At 43.3% G+C, this 20783-nt stretch overlaps 1 protein-coding gene across 2 annotated transcripts in view; it reads right to left on the bottom strand.

The window, feature by feature from the left end:
• Positions 1–5222: 5222 nt before the first annotated feature.
• pex5lb (peroxisomal biogenesis factor 5-like b) overlaps positions 5223–20783 on the bottom strand; it is a 31515-nt gene continuing 15954 nt past the window's right edge. For both annotated transcript variants that reach the window (XM_079648563.1, XM_079648562.1), the window contains exons 9-13: positions 19469–19539; positions 12612–12797; positions 12133–12292; positions 10562–10719; positions 5223–7176 (exon numbers count right to left, since the gene is read on the bottom strand). In XM_079648563.1, coding sequence (XP_079504689.1) covers positions 6984–7176; positions 10562–10719; positions 12133–12292; positions 12612–12797; positions 19469–19539 — 768 coding nt within the window. In that variant the 3' untranslated portion in view covers positions 5223–6983. The remainder of the gene's footprint in view (positions 7177–10561; positions 10720–12132; positions 12293–12611; positions 12798–19468; positions 19540–20783) is intronic.

Below are 20783 nucleotides of genomic sequence, written 5' to 3'. Positions count from 1 at the left end.
GTAAGTGAGCTTCAGACCTGAAACAAGCAGAGAGAATATTCATTACAGCAGGAACACCAGACTGGATATCTATCAGGTTTACATGTGATCTTTAATATGTTCAGCTTTCAGTGCAGACGAATCACCTGAGAGCAACGCCAGGAAGGAAGCACGCCAAGAGAGACCTTCACAATAAAACTGAGAGGCGATACAACTAAACAGTTTCTAACCAACTAAACAGTTTCTAACCTTTACAGAAGAAAAGATTTGGTGTCATTGTGACGAGGAAACAAGAGGAAACACAACAAGATGATAAAGGGAACATATTTTACCTTTGTGATGAAGAGAAAACACTTTGTGTCTCTACTTTAAAGAGTCCTCTCCAGCTGATGTTCAGGTGTATATCAGTATGTAGTGTCTCAACTTTAAAGAGTCCTCTCCTGCTGATGTTCAGGTGTATATCAGTATGTAGTGTCTCTACTTTAAAGAGTCCTCTCCTGCTGATGTTCAGGTGTATATCAGTATGTAGTGTCTCTACTTTAAAGAGTCCTCTCCTGCTGATGTTCAGGTGTATATCAGTATGTAGTGTCTCTACTTTAAAGAGTCCTCTCCTGCTGATGTTCAGGTGTATATCAGTATGTAGTGTCTCTACTTTAAAGAGTCCTCTCCTGCTGATGTTCAGGTGTATATCAGTATGTAGTGTCTCTACTTTAAAGAGTCCTCTCCTGCTGATGTTCAGGTGTATATCAGTATGTAGTGTCTCTACTTTAAAGAGTCCTCTCCTGCTGATGTTCAGGTGTATATCAGTATGTAGTGTCTCAACTTTAAAGAGTGCTCTCCTGCTGATGTTCAGGTGTATATCAGTATGTAGTGTCTCAACTTTAAAGAGTGCTCTCCTGCTGGTGTTCAGGTGTATATCAGTATGTAGTGTCTCTACTTTAAAGAGTCCTCTCCTGCTGATGTTCAGGTGTATATCAGTCTGTAGTGTCTCTACTTTAAAGAGTCCTCTCCTGCTGATGTTCAGGTGTATATCAGTATGTAGTGTCTCTACTTTAAAGAGTCCTCTCCTGCTGATGTTCAGGTGTATATCAGTATGTAGTGTCTCTACTTTAAAGAGTCCTCTCCTACTGATGTTCAGGTGTATATCAGTATGTAGTGTCTCTACTTTAAAGAGTCCTCTCCAGCTGATGTTCAGGTGTATATCAGTATGTAGTGTCTCTACTTTAAAGAGTCCTCTCCTGCTGATGTTCAGGTGTATATCAGTATGTAGTGTCTCTACTTTAAAGAGTCCTCTCCTGCTGATGTTCAGGTGTATATCAGTATGTAGTGTCTCTACTTCAAAGAGTCCTCTCCTGCTGATGTTCAGGTGTATATCAGTATGTAGTGTCTCCACTTAAAAGAGTCCTCTCCTGCTGATGTTCAGGTGTATATCAGTATGTAGTGTCTCTACTTTAAAGAGTCCTCTCCTGCTGATGTTCAGGTGTATATCAGTATGTAGTGTCTCAACTTTAAAGAGTGCTCTCCTGCTGATGCTCAGGTGTATATCAGTATGTAGTGTCTCTACTTTAAAGAGTCCTCTCCTGCTGATGTTCAGGTGTATATCAGTATGTAGTGTCTCTACTTTAAAGAGTCCTCTCCTGCTGATGTTCAGGTGTATATCAGTATGTAGTGTCTCTACTTTAAAGAGTCCTCTCAGGTGTATATCAGTATGTAGTGTCTCTACTTTAAAGAGTCCTCTCCTGCTGATGTTCAGGTGTATATCAGTATGTAGTGTCTCTACTTTAAAGAGTCCTCTCCTGCTGATGTTCAGGTGTATATCAGTATGTAGTGTCTCTACTTTAAAGAGTCCTCTCCTGCTGATGTTCAGGTGTATATCAGTATGTAGTGTCTCTACTTTAAAGAATACTCTCCTGCTGATGTTCAGGTGTATATCAGTATGTAGTGTCTCTACTTTAAAGAGTCCTCTCCTGCTGATGTTCAGGTGTATATCAGTATGTAGTGTCTCTACTTTAAAGAGTCCTCTCCTGCTGATGTTCAGGTGTATATCAGTATGTAGTGTCTCAACTTTAAAGAGTGCTCTCCTGCTGATGTTCAGGTGTATATCAGTATGTAGTGTCTCTACTTTAAAGAGTCCTCTCCTGCTGATGTTCAGGTGTATATCAGTATGTAGTGTCTCTACTTTAAAGAGTCCTCTCCTGCTGATGTTCAGGTGTATATCAGTATGTAGTGTCTCTACTTTAAAGAGTCCTCTCCTACTGATGTTCAGGTGTATATCAGTATGTAGTGTCTCTACTTTAAAGAGTCCTCTCCAGCTGATGTTCAGGTGTATATCAGTATGTAGTGTCTCTACTTTAAAGAGTCCTCTCCTGCTGATGTTCAGGTGTATATCAGTATGTAGTGTCTCCACTTAAAAGAGTCCTCTCCTGCTGAGGTTCAGGTGTATATCAGTATGTAGTGTCTCTACTTTAAAGAGTCCTCTCCTGCTGATGTTCAGGTGTATATCAGTATGTAGTGTCTCCACTTAAAAGAGTCCTCTCCTGCTGAGGTTCAGGTGTATATCAGTATGGAGTGTCTCTACTTTAAAGAGTCCTCTCCTGCTGATGTTCAGGTGTATATCAGTATGTAGTGTCTCAACTTTAAAGAGTGCTCTCCTGCTGATGCTCAGGTGTATATCAGTATGTAGTGTCTCTACTTTAAAGAGTCCTCTCCTGCTGATGTTCAGGTGTATATCAGTATGTAGTGTCTCTACTTTAAAGAGTCCTCTCCTGCTGATGTTCAGGTGTATATCAGTATGTAGTGTCTCTACTTTAAAGAGTCCTCTCAGGTGTATATCAGTATGTAGTGTCTCTACTTTAAAGAGTCCTCTCCTGCTGATGTTCAGGTGTATATCAGTATGTAGTGTCTCTACTTTAAAGAGTCCTCTCCTGCTGATGTTCAGGTGTATATCAGTATGTAGTGTCTCTACTTTAAAGAGTACTCTCCTGCTGATGTTCAGGTGTATATCAGTATGTAGTGTCTCTACTTTAAAGAGTCCTCTCCTGCTGATGTTCAGGTGTATATCAGTATGTAGTGTCTCTACTTTAAAGAGTCCTCTCCTGCTGATGTTCAGATGTATATCAGTATGTAGTGTCTGTACTTTAAAGAGTCCTCTCCTGCTGATGTTCAGGTGTATATCAGTATGTAGTGTCTCTACTTTAAAGAGTCCTCTCCTGCTGATGTTCAGGTGTATATCAGTATGTAGTATCTCTACTTTAAAGAGTCCTCTCCTGCTGATGTTCAGGTGTATATCAGTATGTAGTATCTCTACTTTAAAGAGTCCTCTCCTGCTGATGTTCAGGTGTATATCAGTATGTAGTATCTCTTCTTTAAAGAGTCCTCTCCTGCTGATGTTCAGGTGTATATCAGTATGTAGTGTCTCTACTTTAAAGAGTCCTCTCCTGCTGATGTTCAGGTGTATATCAGTATGTAGTGTATCTACTTTAAAGAGTCCTCTCCTGCTGATGTTCAGGTGTATATCAGTATGTAGTGTCTCTACTTTAAAGAGTCTTCTCCTGCTGATGTTCAGGTGTATATCAGTATGTAGTATCTCTTCTTTAAAGAGTCCTCTCCTGCTGATGTTCAGGTGTATATCAGTATGTAGTGTCTCTACTTTAAAGAGTCCTCTCCTGCTAACACCTATAGAACTACAGGAGAGGGGAATAGGAACTCTTTAAAGTCCTACATTCAGTGAGTGCTGATGATCTCTATCATCGATCATCAGCATCTTCATTCACAAAATCAAAAACATTTCATATTCAGAAAATAAAGATTTCGTCCATAGAAACAACAGATTAATAACAATAACAATACATTCGAGCAGTTATTAAAAGTGTGAGACTTTCGGAAACATTCGTCTAACTTTAAAGGGAGGATATTTGAGTGTTGTCGACGAAACAGATATGTTTGGTGTTTTGAGATATTGAAGACGTTTGGCAGCAAAAAGCAGGAAATGTGAAAAACAGACGCGACAAAAACATTGTGCAAACATTTCAAGATAAAAAAACTATTCAATTCAGTTTTGTTTTTGTTATCTAAGAGAAAATATATCTTCGGTTTTTAACAATTAGCTTTGCATAGTAGTTCAAACCTCATTCTTTAAATAAAATATGGAAAAGATAAGAGTGGAGTTTTGTCGAGAAATAACGAAAACTTCTCAATACGTTAAAAATGAAAATCGTATGAAGTGTTTCCATCTCCGGTCCAAACTGTGTGCTATGGTAGTAATCAGGTGATACCACGATATGTCCTGCCTCCTCACGTATTGCAGAGATTGATCCCAGACGCAGGATCCAATAATAACCCAAACTGGTTTATTTCAGCACAATAAAGCAAATTAAACTTCCCACGTATTCAAAAAGTCTCTTTCTCTAAATGCAGGCAGCTTAACTACGTAACTGTTGAGTATTAGCAAAGTGATATTATATTATTCAATATGTTTAAATAACTCATGCTCATTCCCACGGAAATATGTCCAACATCTGCTGACAACAAACCTCAACACTTCCTGCAGATGTTTCACAATAAGAGCCCAAACTAAGAGTGAGGCCAGTGCTGAGTGAGTGCGTTCAAATGAAGATTTCATGACCGATAGTATGCACGGTTTAATACCTGACCTGTAGAACTGGATCTAAAAACAGTTCAGGACTTTAAGGACGAGCGAGAGAGATACAAACAGGAAGCTAAAGGGTTGTGCTGTTTTCAGAGTCCTAAACCCTGACATCACTTCCTGTCCCCTGGTCTGGAGGTCAATGGTTTCTGAATGTGTTTTTGGTTGTTATCCTGAAATAAGGTCTGTGGTTAACACAGGCTGCAGAGACTTTAACATTTTGTTCTACGACATAAAATACGCCAGTAAAAACCCCACTGGAGGATTTAGAGGTTGCTAACAAGTGTCTAAATGAGACGACTAAACGTCATCACGCCCAACATTAGCCGCCTTTAGCTTAGCGGTGGTGACGTGAAGTCATGTGACCGTGCTGTAGTTCCTTTATAGCCCAACATTAGCCTCCTTTAGCTTAGCGGTGGTGACGTGAAGTCATGTGACCGTGCTGTAGTTCCTTTATAGCCCAACATTAGCCTCCTTTAGCTTAGCGGTGGTGACGTGAAGTCATGTGACCGTGCTGTAGTTCCTTTATAGCCCAACATTAGCCTCCTTTAGCTTAGCGGTGGTGACGTGAAGTCATGTGACCGTGCTGTAGTTCCTTTATAGCCCAACATTAGCCTCCTTTAGCTTAGCGGTGGTGACGTGAAGTCATGTGACCGTGCTGTAGTTCCTTTATAGCCCAACATTAGCCTCCTTTAGCTTAGCGGTGGTGACGTGAAGTCATGTGACCGTGCTGTAGTTCCTTTATAGCCCAACATTAGCCTCCTCTAGCTTAGCGGTGGTGACGTGAGGTCATGTGACCGTGCTGTAGTTCCTTTATAGCCCAACATTAGCCTCCTTTAGCTTAGCGGTGGTGACGTGAAGTCATGTGACCGTGCTGTAGTTCCTTTATAGCCCAACATTAGCCTCCTTTAGCTTAGCTGTGGTGACGTGAAGTCATGTGACCGTGCTGTAGTTCCTTTATAGCCCAACATTAGCCTCCTTTAGCTTAGCGGTGGTGACGTGAAGTCATGTGACCGTGCTGTAGTTCCTTTATAGCCCAACATTAGCCTCCTTTAGCTTAGCGGTGGTGAAGTCATGTGACCGTGCTGTAGTTCCTTTATAGCCCAACATTAGCCACCTTTAGCTTAGCGGTGCTGACGTGAAGTCATGTGACCGTGCTGTAGTTCCTCTCTAGCCCAACATTAGCTTCTAACTTCAGAAATCATAAAGTGGTGTTAATATGTGGAGATTATTCTGCCGAACTAAAACATTCCACATCCAGCATGTCTACAGTGCCTCCATCCGTCAGCACGTCAGCGTGGAAACGTCAGCGTGTTTTATTTCCCTTGTAATGTTCATGAAGTCGTGCTGAACCAGGACCTCTGCGTCTCCGTTTCATTTCTGTAATCTGCAGCTCGGCCTGTGGGGCGTTCAGTTGAGCAGGAAGAAATGTCTGTGAATACGTTGATTGAGTTGATCCTAATAAAACACTCACTGCGTATAGTCACTTAACTTTGTTCAGAAGTGTTGGGGAAATGATATTCCTGTGTTATCTCATGTACTGTATGTTCATTGTTATACCTTTAGAAAAAGATGCTCCAAACACTGATGGAAGATCATTTGTTATGATTGTGATTGACTGTTTCAATCTGAAATATGTTTGTTTGCTAAATGAGTAGAATGCCTACACCCTTTCTGAAGAATCTCATTTCTTAGTGATTTGAACAAATGTATTATTGGGGTGCGTTTTGTTTATCAAAATTGGCAAAAAGGGAGGAACTGTTGGGGAGATCCTGACCCTCTGACCCAGTGCATCAGTGTGTCCTCACTGAGCAGCTTGAGCTGCTCTCAGTGTCTCTCTCCTGCCTGTTGGGTCAGCTGATAGAGGCTATAGTGATGTATCTTGGTCTGCAGCATGTTGGTTATTATCTCAGAGCTAAATGCATGGTCTGGGGTAGAGATCTTCAGAAACACAGATCACATGTCTTTTTCTCCGGCCGAAGCTCCAAATAAACCATTAGTGTTTCCATCAGAGTTCCTGCTCTCTTGTGTCTCTCTGAGTCTCCATTGATCCAGAAGTTTGCATCACAGTCATGTCCTTGGTCCCCATCAGACCAGGTGGAAGGCCCCCATCAGGCCAGGTGGAAGTCCCCATCAGACCAGGTGGAAGGCCCCCATCAGACCAGGTGGAAGGCCCCCATCAGACCAGGTGGAAGGCCCCCATCAGACCAGGTGGAAGTCCCCATTAGACCAGGTCGAAGGTCCCATCAGACCAGGTCGAAGGTCCCATCAGACCAGGTGGAAGGTCCAATCAGACCAGGTGGAGGGCCCCCATCAGACCAGGTTGAAGGCCCCCATCAGACCAGGTGGAAGGCCCCCATCAGACCAGGTGGAAGGCCCCCATCAAGAGGTCCAGGTCCCGGGCCTCGGCGGCCTCACTCAGGTCGGGCCGGTCCATGGTGGTGACGGCGATCCTCAGGGCGTCCCAGATGTTGGCGGACATCTGCTGCTGACTGCAGCGCTGATCCGTCCTCTGCTGGCTCAGAGCCAACAGGAAGTTACTGACTGCCTCCCTGCAGGACAGGAAACACACGTCATCAGATGTGGCCGAGTTCAAGGTTCAAGATTCAAGGCTTTTGTGTACAGAGCTACAGTGTAGATATGTCAATGAAAAAAAACACAATAAAACAGATAGAAGAGAATAGAAATATTATAGGAGAGTCTATGTACAAGTAATTGGAATATGATATATTAGATTTGCACTGCGCAGCGTGAGTTGTTCCTCCTATTGGACCGCTACGTACGGCAACCCAAGAGGGACATTTGACACAAAGTATTGTTTGAAGCAACACATTAAGTTGAGGAAACACTCGAGTCAAATGTAATGAAAGTCAGATGGTGTCTTAGACGGGGCAGTGATATCATAAACCTGTTCATGTACGCATTCAAACACTTGTTCTGTTACCAGCTGTATTCACCTTGCAGGTGCAGCTATGTGGCTTTGATCCTGGATCAAGTGTTTAAGTCATGGATGTTTAAAGTTTAACTTCTTCATATGTCTAATATTATAGTTGACTTTTCATTCAGGAAGTATGACGCTGTGCTGTCAGTACGCTTCTCCATGCTTGTGATTGGTCGAATGCTCCAGATACCACCCCTTTCATGTGAACGCTCCTAACTAGATAGGACACGGCTGGCTTGAGCGATCCACTTGATAACCCGCGTCGTAGGACCGTTTAGCGAGAGCGCGTATGTTTTGGATTAGGCCAACCGGCTAACTCAAACATATCCAGGTGAGGTTGAACCAGCTTCGTAGTACAGGCCTCAGATCTGACCATTGAAGTATTATCCTATGGTGCGGTGCGGTGCGGTATGGTGCGGTGCGGTATGGTACGGTACAGTATGGTATGGTACGGTGCAGTATGGTATGGTACGGTACAGTATGGTATGTACAGTATGGTATGGTACGGTACAGTATGGTACGGTATGGTACAGTATGGTATGGTACAGTATGGTATGGTACGGTACAGTATGGTATGGTACAGTTTGGTACGGTACAGTATGGTATGGCATGGTACAGTATGATCTGGTACAGTATGGTACGGTACAGTATGGTGCGGTATGGTACAGTATGGTATGGTACGGTGCAGTATGGTATGGTACGGCACAGTATGGTATGGTACGGTACAGTATGGTATTGTACAGTATGGTACGGTACAGTATGGTATGGTACGGTACAGTATGGTACAGTACGGTATGGTACAGTATGGTATGGTACGGTATGGTACAGTATGGTATGGTACGGTACAGTATGGTACAGTACGGTATGGTACGGTACCGTATGGTATGGTACGGTACAGTATGGTACAGTACGGTATGGTACGGTACAGTATGGTACGGTATGGTACAGTACGGTACAGTATGGTACAGTACGGTATGGTACGGTACCGTATGGTATGGTACGGTACAGTATGGTACAGTACGGTACAGTACGGTACAGTATGGTACAGTACGGTATGGTACGGTACAGTATGGTACGGTATGGTACAGTATGGTACAGTACGGTATGGTACAGTATGGTATGGTACGGTACAGTATGGTACAGTACGGTATGGTACGGTACCGTATGGTATGGTACGGTACAGTATGGTACAGTATGGTATGGTACGGTACAGTATGGTACGGTACGGTACAGTATGGTAAGGTACAGTATGGTACGGCACGGTACAGTATGGTACGGTGCGGTACAGTATGGTGCGGTATGGTACGGTACAGTATGGTACGGCATGGTACGGTACAGTATGGTATGGTACGGTACAGTACGGTATGGTATGGTATGGTATGGTACGGTACAGTACGGTATGGTATGGTACGGTACAGTACGGTACGGTATGGTATGGTACAGTACGGTACAGTATGGTATGGTACGGTACGGTACAGTACGGTAGAGTATGGTATGGTATGGTACGGTATGGTACGGTACAGTATGGTATGGTACAGTATGGTTAAGTACGGTATGGTACGGTACAGTATGGTATGGTACAGTATGGTATGGTACAGTACGGTATGGTACGGTACAGTGTGGTACGGTACAGTACGGTATGGTACGGTACAGTATGGTATGGTACAGTATGGTATGGTACGGTACAGTATGGTACGGTACGGTACAGTGTGGTACGGTACAGTACAGTATGGTATGGTACAGTATGGTATGGTACAGTATGGTATGGTACGGTACAGTATGGTACGGTATGGTACAGTATGGTATGGTACAGTATGGTATGGTACGGTACAGTATGGTATGGTACAGTTTGGTACGGTACAGTATGGTATGGCATGGTACAGTATGATCTGGTACAGTATGGTACGGTACAGTATGGTGCGGTATGGTACAGTATGGTATGGTACGGTGCAGTATGGTATGGTACGGCACAGTATGGTATGGTACGGTACAGTATGGTATTGTACAGTATGGTACGGTACAGTATGGTATGGTACGGTACAGTATGGTACAGTACGGTATGGTACAGTATGGTATGGTACGGTATGGTACAGTATGGTATGGTACGGTACAGTATGGTACAGTACGGTATGGTACGGTACCGTATGGTATGGTACGGTACAGTATGGTACAGTACGGTATGGTACGGTACAGTATGGTACGGTATGGTACAGTACGGTACAGTATGGTACAGTACGGTATGGTACGGTACCGTATGGTATGGTACGGTACAGTATGGTACAGTACGGTACAGTACGGTACAGTATGGTACAGTACGGTATGGTACGGTACAGTACGGTATGGTACAGTATGGTACAGTACGGTATGGTACAGTATGGTATGGTACGGTACAGTATGGTACAGTACGGTATGGTACGGTACCGTATGGTATGGTACGGTACAGTATGGTACAGTATGGTATGGTACGGTACAGTATGGTACGGTACGGTACAGTATGGTAAGGTACAGTATGGTACGGCACGGTACAGTATGGTACGGTGCGGTACAGTATGGTGCGGTATGGTACGGTACAGTATGGTACGGCATGGTACGGTACAGTATGGTATGGTACGGTACAGTACGGTATGGTATGGTATGGTACGGTACAGTACGGTATGGTATGGTACGGTACAGTACGGTACGGTATGGTATGGTACAGTACGGTACAGTATGGTATGGTACGGTACGGTACAGTACGGTAGAGTATGGTATGGTATGGTACGGTATGGTACGGTACAGTATGGTATGGTACAGTATGGTTAAGTACGGTATGGTACGGTACAGTATGGTATGGTACAGTATGGTATGGTACAGTACGGTATGGTACGGTACAGTGTGGTACGGTACAGTACGGTATGGTACGGTACAGTATGGTATGGTACAGTATGGTATGGTACGGTACAGTATGGTACGGTATGATACGGTATGGTACGGTACAGTATGGTATGGTACGGTACCTGTGGGCCCCCAGGTTGATGCAGCTGATCCCCAGGTTGTATCTGGAGCGGATGAATCCAGGCTGCAGCTCCAGGGCGCGGCTGTAGGCCTCCACCGCCTCCTCGCTGCGGTCCCCGTTCGCTAACGTGGCCCCGAGACGGTTCCACAGCAGGTAGTCCTGGGGGGAGGTTCTTCTTTTACACTCAGTGCAGGAACATACATAACCTTAAAGCTCCCCTATCATGCAAAGTGCACTCTTTGATGTCTTCTCTACATCACCATGTGTCCCTGGTGTGTCCCTGGTGTGTCCCCGGTGTGTCAGAAGACTCTCAAAGTGATGTCTTCTCTACATCACCATGTGTCCCCGGGGTGTCCCCGGTGTGTCAGGAGACTCTCAAAGTGATGTCTTCTCTACATCACCATGTGTCCCCGGTGTGTCCCCGGTGTGTCAGGAGACTCTCAAAGTGATGTCTTCTCTACATCACCATGTGTCCCCGGTGTGTCCCTGGTGTGTCAGGAGACTCTCAAAGTGATGTCTTCTCTACATCACCATGTGTCCCCGGTGCGTCCCCGGTGTGTCAGGAGACTCTCAAAGTGATGTCTTCTCTAAATCACCATGTCCCCCCCGTGTGTCCCCGGTGTGTCAGGAGACTCTCAAAGTGATGTCTTCTCTACATCACCATGTGTCCCCGGTGTGTCCCCGGTGTGTCAGGAGACTCTCAAAGTGATGTCTTCTCTACATCACCATGTCCCCCCCGTGTGTCCCCGGTGTGTCAGGAGACTCTCAAAGTGATGTCTTCTCTACATCACCATGTGTCCCCGATGTGTCCCCGGTGTGTCAGGAGACTCTCAAAGTGATGTCTTCTCTACATCACCATGTCCCCCCCGTGTGTCCCCGGTGTGTCAGGAGACTCTCAAAGTGTCAGGAAATATTTGAGAGAGAGAAAGAGTTTGAGCTCCATACTGTTTCAGAAATAGAATTCTCCTGAATAAGCTCCGCCCCCTCTCTTTTTATTATTATAGTAATTTTGTTTAAAGCTTTAGAGCCAGAATCATCTCTTTAGTAACAGCTGGAAGAGAGGGGGGGGGGGCTACAAGGATCTGTTTGGGGTTTGGAGCAGGACACTTCAGAGACATGTCCTTAGTAACAGCTGGAAGAGAGGGGGGGGGCTACAAGGATCTGTTTGGGGTTTGGAGCAGGACACTTCAGAGACATGTCCTTAGTAACAGCTGGAAGAGAAGGGGGTGGCTACAAGGATCTGTTTGGGGTTTGGAGCAGGACACTTCAGAGACATGTCCTTAGTAACAGCTGGAAGAGAGGGGGGGGGCTACAAGGATCTGTTTGGGGTTTGGAGCAGGACACTTCAGAGAGATGTCCTTATATCTGAGACCTGTAATATATGCACCTTTAATGACTACACTATGAACTGTGAGTGTGTGTGGGTGTGTGTGTGTGTGTGTGTGTGTGTGTGTGTGTGTGTGTGTGTGTGTGTGTGTGTGTGTGTGTGTGTGTGTGTGTGTGTGTGTGTGTGTGTGTGTGTGTGTGTGTGTGTGTGTGTGTGTGTGTGTGTGTGTGTGTGTGTATGTGTACCTGGGGTCTGGAGCTCAGAGCTGCTCTGAATGCTAGCTCTGCTCTCTGGAAGTCAGAGCTCAGGTTGTAGAGGACGCCGAGGCCGGTCTGCAGGTCGGGGTCCACGGAGTCAGGGTTCATCAGAGAAGCCTCCTGGAAGAGGAGCAGCACCTCCTGCAGACTGCACACACACACACACACACACACACACACACACACACACACACACACACACACACACACACACACACACACACACACACACACACACACACACACACACACACACACACACACACACACACACACACACACACACACACACACACACACACACACACACACACACACACACACACACACACACACACACACGTTACATCATGTATCTGTATATCCTTTACTTACAGACTCATCTTGCACTATTTGATCTGTTTTACAAGTTTTATGTCCTATATATATTCATGTTGGTCTGTTGGAGGAGCCTCAGGTGTGCGTACCTGGCGGGTGGGGGGGGACCCCTGCGCGGCGTGCCCCCCCCCCGCTGCAGCAGCTGGTGGTATCGGGGGTGGTGAGAGAGCCAGCGCTGCAGGGTGTCGCACGCCCCCCCCCCGACCCCAAGGTTAGTGAAGCTCACCGCCAGAGACATGAGCGCCGGCAGGTTGTTTGGGCGCAGCTCCAGACACCTGGGGGGGGGGGGGTACAAATACATATCCTCCTGTCAACAATGTGTTTATACTGCGGTTATACTCAGTTAGTACTGCAATTTACGTGTGTTTGTACTGTGTTCGTTTCTACTGTGTGTGTTTCTACTGTGTTTCTACTGTGTTTCTACTGTGTTCGTTTCTACTGTGTTTCTACTGTGTTCGTTTCTACTGTGTGTGTTTCTACTGTGTTTGTTTCTACTGTGTGTGTTTCTACTGTGTTTGTTTCTACTGTGTTCGTCTCTACTGTGTTCGTCTCTACTGTGTTCGTCTCTACTGTGTTCGTCTCTACTGTGTTTGTTTCTACTGTGTTCGTCTCTACTGTGTTCGTCTCTACTGTGTTCGTCTCTACTGTGTTTGTTTCTACTGTGTTCGTCTCTACTGTGTTCGTCTCTACTGTGTTCGTCTCTACTGTGTTCGTCTCTACTGTGTTTGTTTCTACTGTGTTCGTCTCTACTGTGTGTGTTTCTACTGTGTGTGTTTCTACTGTGTTCGTCTCTACTGTGTGTGTTTCTACTGTGTGTGTTTCTACTGTGTTCGTCTCTACTGTGTGTGTTTCTACTGTGTGTGTTTCTACTGTGTTCGTCTCTACTGTGTGTGTTTCTACTGTGTGTGTTTCTACTGTGTGTGTTTCTACTGTGTTTGTTTCTACTGTGTTTGTTTCTACTGTGTTTCTACTGTGTTCGTCTCTACTGTGTGTGTTTCTACTGTGTTTGTTTCTACTGTGTTTCTACTGTGTGTGTTTCTACTGTGTGTGTTTATACTGTGTTTGTTTCTACTGTGTGTGTTTCTACTGTGTTTGTTTCTACTGTGTGTGTTTCTACTGTGTTTGTTTCTACTGTGTTTCTACTGTGTGTGTTTCTACTGTGTTTCTACTGTGTTTCTACTGTGTGTGTTTCTACTGTGTGTGTTTCTACTGTGTTTCTACTGTGTTTCTACTGTGTGTGTTTCTACTGTGTTTGTTTCTACTGTGTTTCTACTGTGTTTCTACTGTGTTTGTTTCTACTGTGTTCGTTTCTACTGTGTTTGTTTCTACTGTGTGTGTTTCTACTGTGTTTGCTTCTACTGTGTGTGTTTCTACTGTGTTTGTTTCTACTGTGTTTCTACTGTGTTTCTACTGTGTGTGTTTCTACTCTGTTTGTTTCTACTGTGTTTGTTTCTACTGTGTTTGTTTCTACTGTGTGTGTTTCTACTGTGTTTGTTTCTACTGTGTGTGTTTCTACTGTGTTTGTTTCTACTGTGTTTGTTTCTACTGTGTTTCTACTGTGTTTCTACTGTGTTTATACTGTGTTCGTTTCTACTGTGTTTGTTTCTACTGTGTTTCTACTGTGTTTCTACTGTGTTTGTTTCTACTGTGTGTGTTTCTACTGTGTTTCTACTGTGTTCGTTTCTACTGTGTGTGTTTCTACTGTGTTTCTACTGTGTTTCTACTGTGTTTCTACTGTGTTCGTTTCTACTGTGTTCGTTTCTACTGTGTTTGTTTCTACTGTGTTTCTACTGTGTTTCTACTGTGTTTCTACTGTGTTCGTTTCTACTGTGTGTGTTTCTACTGTGTTTCTACTGTGTTTGTTTCTACTGTGTGTGTTTCTACTGTGTTTGTTTCTACTGTGTTTCTACTGTGTTTCTACTGTGTTCGTCTCTACTGTGTGTGTTTCTACTGTGTTCGTTTTCTACTGTGTGTGTTTCTACTGTGTTCGTTTCTACTGTGTTTGTTTCTACTGTGTGTGTTTCTACTGTGTTTGTTTCTACTGTGTTCGTCTCTACTGTGTGTGTTTCTACTGTGTTCGTCTCTACTGTGTGTGTTTCTACTGTGTTCGTTTTCTACTGTGTGTGTTTCTACTGTGTTCGTTTCTACTGTGTGTGTTTCTACTGTGTTTGTTTCTACTGTGTTTCTACTGTGTTTCTACTGTGTTCGTTTCTACTGTGTTTGTTTCTACTGTGTTCGTTTCTACTGTGTTTCTACTGTGTTTGTACTGTGTTCGTTTCTACTGTGTTTGTTTCTACTGTGTTCGTTTCTACTGTGTTTCTACTGTGTGTGTTTCTACTGTGTTTGTACTGTGTTCGTCTCTACTGTGTTTCTACTGTGTTTGTACTGTGTTCGTTTCTACTGTGTTTGTTTCTACTGTGTTCGTTTCTACTGTGTTTCTACTGTGTTTGTACTGTGTTCGTTTCTACTGTGTTTGTTTCTACTGTGTTCGTTTCTACTGTGTTTCTACTGTGTGTGTTTCTACTGTGTTTATTTCTACTGTGTGTGTTTCTACTGTGTTTTTTTCTACTGTGTTTGTTTCTACTGTGTTTCTACTGTGTTTCTACTGTGTTTGTTTCTACTGTGTTCGCTTCTACTGTGTTTCTATTGTGTTCGTTTCTACTGTGTTTCTACTGTGTTTGTTTCTACTGTGTTTCTACTGTGTTTCTACTGTGTTCATTTCTACTGTGTTTGTTTCTACTGTGTTTGTTTCTACTGTGTTCGTTTCTACTGTGTGTGTTTCTACTGTGTTTCTACTGTGTTTCTACTGTGTTTCTACTGTGTTTCTACTGTGTTCGTTTCTACTGTGTTTGTACTGTGTGTGTTTCTACTGTGTTCATTTCTACTGTGTTTCTACTGTGTTCGTTTCTACTGTGTTTCTACTGTGTTCATTTCTACTGTGTTTCTACTGTTTTCATTTCTACTGTGTTTCTACTGTGTTCATTTCTACTGTGTTTCTACTGTGTTCATTTCTACTGTGTTTCTACTGTGTTCGTTTCTACTGTGTTTCTACTGTGTTCGTTTCTACTGTGTTTCTACTGTGTTTGTTTCTACTGTGTTCGTTTCTACTGTGTTTCTACTGTGTTTGTTTCTACTGTGTTCATTTCTACTGTGTTTCTACTGTGTTCATTTCTACTGTGTTTCTACTGTGTTCATTTCTACTGTGTTTCTACTGTGTTCGTTTCTACTGTGTTTCTACTGTGTTCGTTTCTACTGTGTTTCTACTGTGTTTCTACTGTGTTCATTTCTACTGTGTTTCTACTGTGTTCATTTCTACTGTGTTTCTACTGTGTTCATTTCTACTGTGTTTCTACTGTGTTCATTTCTACTGTGTTTCTACTGTGTTCGTTTCTACTGTGTTTCTACTGTGTTCGTTTCTACTGTGTGTGTTTCTACTGTGTTTGTTTCTACTGTGTGTGTTTCTACTGTGTTTGTTTCTACTGTGTTCGTCTCTACTGTGTTCGTCTCTACTGTGTTCGTCTCTACTGTGTTCGTCTCTACTGTGTTTGTTTCTACTGTGTTCGTCTCTACTGTGTTCGTCTCTACTGTGTTCGTCTCTACTGTGTTTGTTTCTACTGTGTTCGTCTCTACTGTGTTCGTCTCTACTGTGTTCGTCTCTACTGTGTTCGTCTCTACTGTGTTTGTTTCTACTGTGTTCGTCTCTACTGTGTGTGTTTCTACTGTGTGTGTTTCTACTGTGTTCGTCTCTACTGTGTGTGTTTCTACTGTGTGTGTTTCTACTGTGTTCGTCTCTACTGTGTGTGTTTCTACTGTGTGTGTTTCTACTGTGTTCGTCTCTACTGTGTGTGTTTCTACTGTGTGTGTTTCTACTGTGTGTGTTTCTACTGTGTGTGTTTCTACTGTGTTTGTTTCTACTGTGTTTCTACTGTGTTCGTCTCTACTGTGTGTGTTTCTACTGTGTTTGTTTCTACTGTGTTTCTACTGTGTGTGTTTCTACTGTGTTTGTTTCTACTGTGTGTGTTTCTACTGTGTTTGTTTCTACTGTGTTTCTACTGTGTGTGTTTCTACTGTGTTTGTTTCTACTGTGTGTGTTTCTACTGTGTTTGTTTCTACTGTGTTTCTACTGTGTGTGTTTCTACTGTGTTTCTACTGTGTTTCTACTGTGTGTGTTTCTACTGTGTTTGTTTCTACTGTGTTTCTACTGTGTTTCTACTGTGTTTGTTTCTACTGTGTTTGTTTCTACTGTGTTTCTACTGTGTTTATACTGTGTTCGTTTCTACTGTGTTTGTTTCTACTGTGTGTGTTTCTACTGTGTTTGCTTCTACTGTGTGTGTTTCTACTGTGTGTGTTTCTACTGTGTTTCTACTGTGTTTCTACTGTGTGTGTTTCTACTGTGTTTGTTTCTACTGTGTTTGTTTCTACTGTGTTTGTTTCTACTGTGTGTGTTTCTACTGTGTTTGTTTCTACTGTGTGTGTTTCTACTGTGTTTGTTTCTACTGTGTTTGTTTCTACTGTGTTTCTACTGTGTTTCTACTGTGTTTATACTGTGTGTGTTTCTACTGTGTGTGTTTCTACTGTGTTTCTACTGTGTTTCTAATGTGTGTGTTTCTACTGTGTTTGTTTCTACTGTGTTTGTTTCTACTGTGTTTGTTTCTACTGTGTGTGTTTCTACTGTGTTTGTTTCTACTGTGTGTGTTTCTACTGTGTTTGTTTCTACTGTGTTTGTTTCTACTGTGTTTCTACTGTGTTTCTACTGTGTTTATACTGTGTTCGTTTCTACTGTGTTTGTTTCTACTGTGTTTCTACTGTGTTTCTACTGTGTTTCTACTGTGTTTGTTTCTACTGTGTGTGTTTCTACTGTGTTTGTTTCTACTGTGTTTCTACTGTGTTTCTACTGTGTTCGTCTCTACTGTGTGTGTTTCTACTGTGTTCGTTTTCTACTGTGTGTGTTTCTACTGTGTTCGTTTCTACTGTGTTTGTTTCTACTGTGTGTGTTTCTACTGTGTTTGTTTCTACTGTGTTCGTCTCTACTGTGTGTGTTTCTACTGTGTTCGTCTCTACTGTGTGTGTTTCTACTGTGTTCGTTTTCTACTGTGTGTGTTTCTACTGTGTTCGTTTCTACTGTGTGTGTTTCTACTGTGTTTGTTTCTACTGTGTTTCTACTGTGTTTCTACTGTGTTCGTTTCTACTGTGTTCGTTTCTACTGTGTTTCTACTGTGTTTGTACTGTGTTCGTTTCTACTGTGTTTGTTTCTACTGTGTTCGTTTCTACTGTGTTTCTACTGTGTGTGTTTCTACTGTGTTTGTTTCTACTGTGTTCGTTTCTACTGTGTTTCTACTGTGTTCGTTTCTACTGTGTTTGTTTCTACTGTGTTCGTTTCTACTGTGTTTCTACTGTGTGTGTTTCTACTGTGTTTCTACTGTGTTTGTTTCTACTGTGTTCGTTTCTACTGTGTTTCTACTGTGTGTGTTTCTACTGTGTTTGTACTGTGTTCGTCTCTACTGTGTTTCTACTGTGTTTGTACTGTGTTCGTTTCTACTGTGTTTGTTTCTACTGTGTTCGTTTCTACTGTGTTTCTACTGTGTTTGTACTGTGTTCGTTTCTACTGTGTTTGTTTCTACTGTGTTCGTTTCTACTGTGTTTCTACTGTGTTTCTACTGTGTTTGTTTCTACTGTGTTCGATTCTACTGTGTTTATTTCTACTGTGTGTGTTTCTACTGTGTTTTTTTCTACTGTGTTTGTTTCTACTGTGTTTCTACTGTGTTTCTACTGTGTTTATTTCTACTGTGTTCGCTTCTACTGTGTTTCTATTGTGTTCGTTTCTACTGTGTTTCTACTGTGTTTGTTTCTACTGTGTTTCTACTGTGTTTCTACTGTGTTCATTTCTACTGTGTTTGTTTCTACTGTGTTTGTTTCTACTGTGTTCGTTTCTACTGTGTTTCTACTGTGTTTCTACTGTGTTCGTTTCTACTGTGTTTGTACTGTGTGTGTTTCTACTGTGTTCATTTCTACTGTGTTTCTACTGTGTTCGTTTCTACTGTGTTTCTACTGTGTTCATTTCTACTGTGTTTCTACTGTTTTCATTTCTACTGTGTTTCTACTGTGTTCGTTTCTACTGTGTTTCTACTGTGTTTGTTTCTACTGTGTTCATTTCTACTGTGTTTCTACTGTGTTCATTTCTACTGTGTTTCTACTGTGTTCATTTCTACTGTGTTTCTACTGTGTTCATTTCTACTGTGTTTCTACTGTGTTCGTTTCTACTGTGTTTCTACTGTGTTCGTTTCTACTGTGTTTCTACTGTGTTTCTACTGTGTTCATTTCTACTGTGTTTCTACTGTGTTCATTTCTACTGTGTTTCTACTGTGTTCATTTCTACTGTGTTTCTACTGTGTTCATTTCTACTGTGTTTCTACTGTGTTCATTTCTACTGTGTTTCTACTGTGTTCGTTTCTACTGTGTTTCTACTGTGTTTGCTTCTACTGTGTTTGTTTCTACTGTGTTTCTACTGTGTTTCTACTGTGTTCATTTCTACTGTGTTCATTTCTACTGTGTTTCTACTGTGTTTGTTTCTACTGTGTTTCTACTGTGTTCGTTTCTACTGTGTTTCTACTGTTTTTGCTTCTACTGTGTTTGTACTGTGTTTCTACTGTGTTTGTTTCTACAGTGTTCGTACTGTGTTCGTTTCGAGTGTTCGTATCTACTGTATTTCTACTGTGTTTGTACTGCACTCATTTAGCTTTGTACTGCGTGTTCACTGTTTGAGCCTCTCCCACGTTTCGCTCCGTATTTACTCCAGGCTCCGTTCAGGTCTCTTTGCGTTTGTTTTGGAGTGGAAGAGTGTTAAAGAGGAAGCTGAACACAGGAGCATGAGTCTGCTGTGTGACCTGCAGGGGGCGCTGGAGATGCTCAGTGATGTACATGTGAATATAACAACAGGAAGTAGGACCTCTGCAGGGATGCGATGGCCGCCTGCTCGTTCTCGTTTTCAGCCTGAGTCATTCCCAGAACCTGCCAGGCCTGAGGACACAGGAAGGAGAGGACGTTAACTTCCTGTTCATCAACGTAGTCTGATTCCAGATCACAGAGTCCTGCTGTGACCCTGGAGGCGATGAGACCCCCAAGTCTGGAGATAGGAGGGTCTCCAACTCATACAAACTGCTGGATGATAACCTGCAGATGTTGGGGCATTTGTACAGTTAGCAGTTCTGTTGTGGTTTTGGGGTTATTGAGGATGCCGAATCCACTTCTCACATTTTCAGGATCAAAAATAGCAGAATGAAAGCAACCTGTACTCTCAGTGGACTGACTCTGACTTCCATGAGGAGAGTTGCAACCATTGGATATAGAGGGCACAGGACGAACATAATTATCTCTACTGTGGACAATTGACTATCATATGGCCTTTTTCTGGTTAAAACTGATTTTTGATCCTGTAAATGTCGGAAATGTATTCAGCATCCTCAATAACCCCAAAACTGCCCAAATCGACCAAACCATTTTGTAACTATTGCCCCCAGAGGCTATGACGCTAATTAACCCATCTTATGGTAATAGTGTGAATGTCCCGACATCTGCAGGTTAGCATCCAACAGTCTCTGTGAGCTGGAGACCCTCCTCTACACCTCTATCAGAACACTCTGGGGTCTCATCACCTCCAGGGTCCCATCAGGTCTCTGTGAGCTGGAGACCCTCTTCTACACCTCTATCAGAACACTCTGGGGTCTCATCACCTCCAGGGTCCCATCAGGTCTCTGTGAGCTGGAGACCCTCCTCTACACCTCTATCAGAACACTGTGGGGTCTCATCACCTCCAGGGTCCCATCAGGTCTCTGTGAGCTGGAGACCCTCCTCTACACCTCTATCAGAACACTGTGGGGTCTCATCACCTCCAGGGTCCCATCAGGACTCTGTGAGCTGGAGACCCTCCTCTACACCTCTATCAGAACACTGTGGGGTCTCATCACCTCCAGGGTCCCATCAGGACTCTGTGAGCTGGAGAACCTCCTCTACAGCTCTATCAGAACACTGTGGGGTCTCATCACCTTCAGGGTCCCATCAGGACTCTGTGAGCTGGAGACCCTCCTCTACACCTCTATCAGAACACTCTGGGGTCTCATCACCTCCAGGGTCCCATCAGGACTCTGTGAGCTGGAGACCCTCCTCTACACCTCTATCAGAACACTGTGGGGTCTCATCACCTCCAGGGTCCCATCAGGACTCTGTGAGCTGGAGACCCTCCTCTACAGCTCTATCAGAACACT

This window comes from Notothenia rossii (genome assembly GCF_949606895.1).
Source record: "Notothenia rossii genome assembly, chromosome: 9".
NCBI lineage: Eukaryota > Metazoa > Chordata > Actinopteri > Perciformes > Nototheniidae > Notothenia > Notothenia rossii.
Note: the sequence above shows the minus strand (reverse complement) of the source record. Positions and strands in the feature narration are given on the sequence as shown.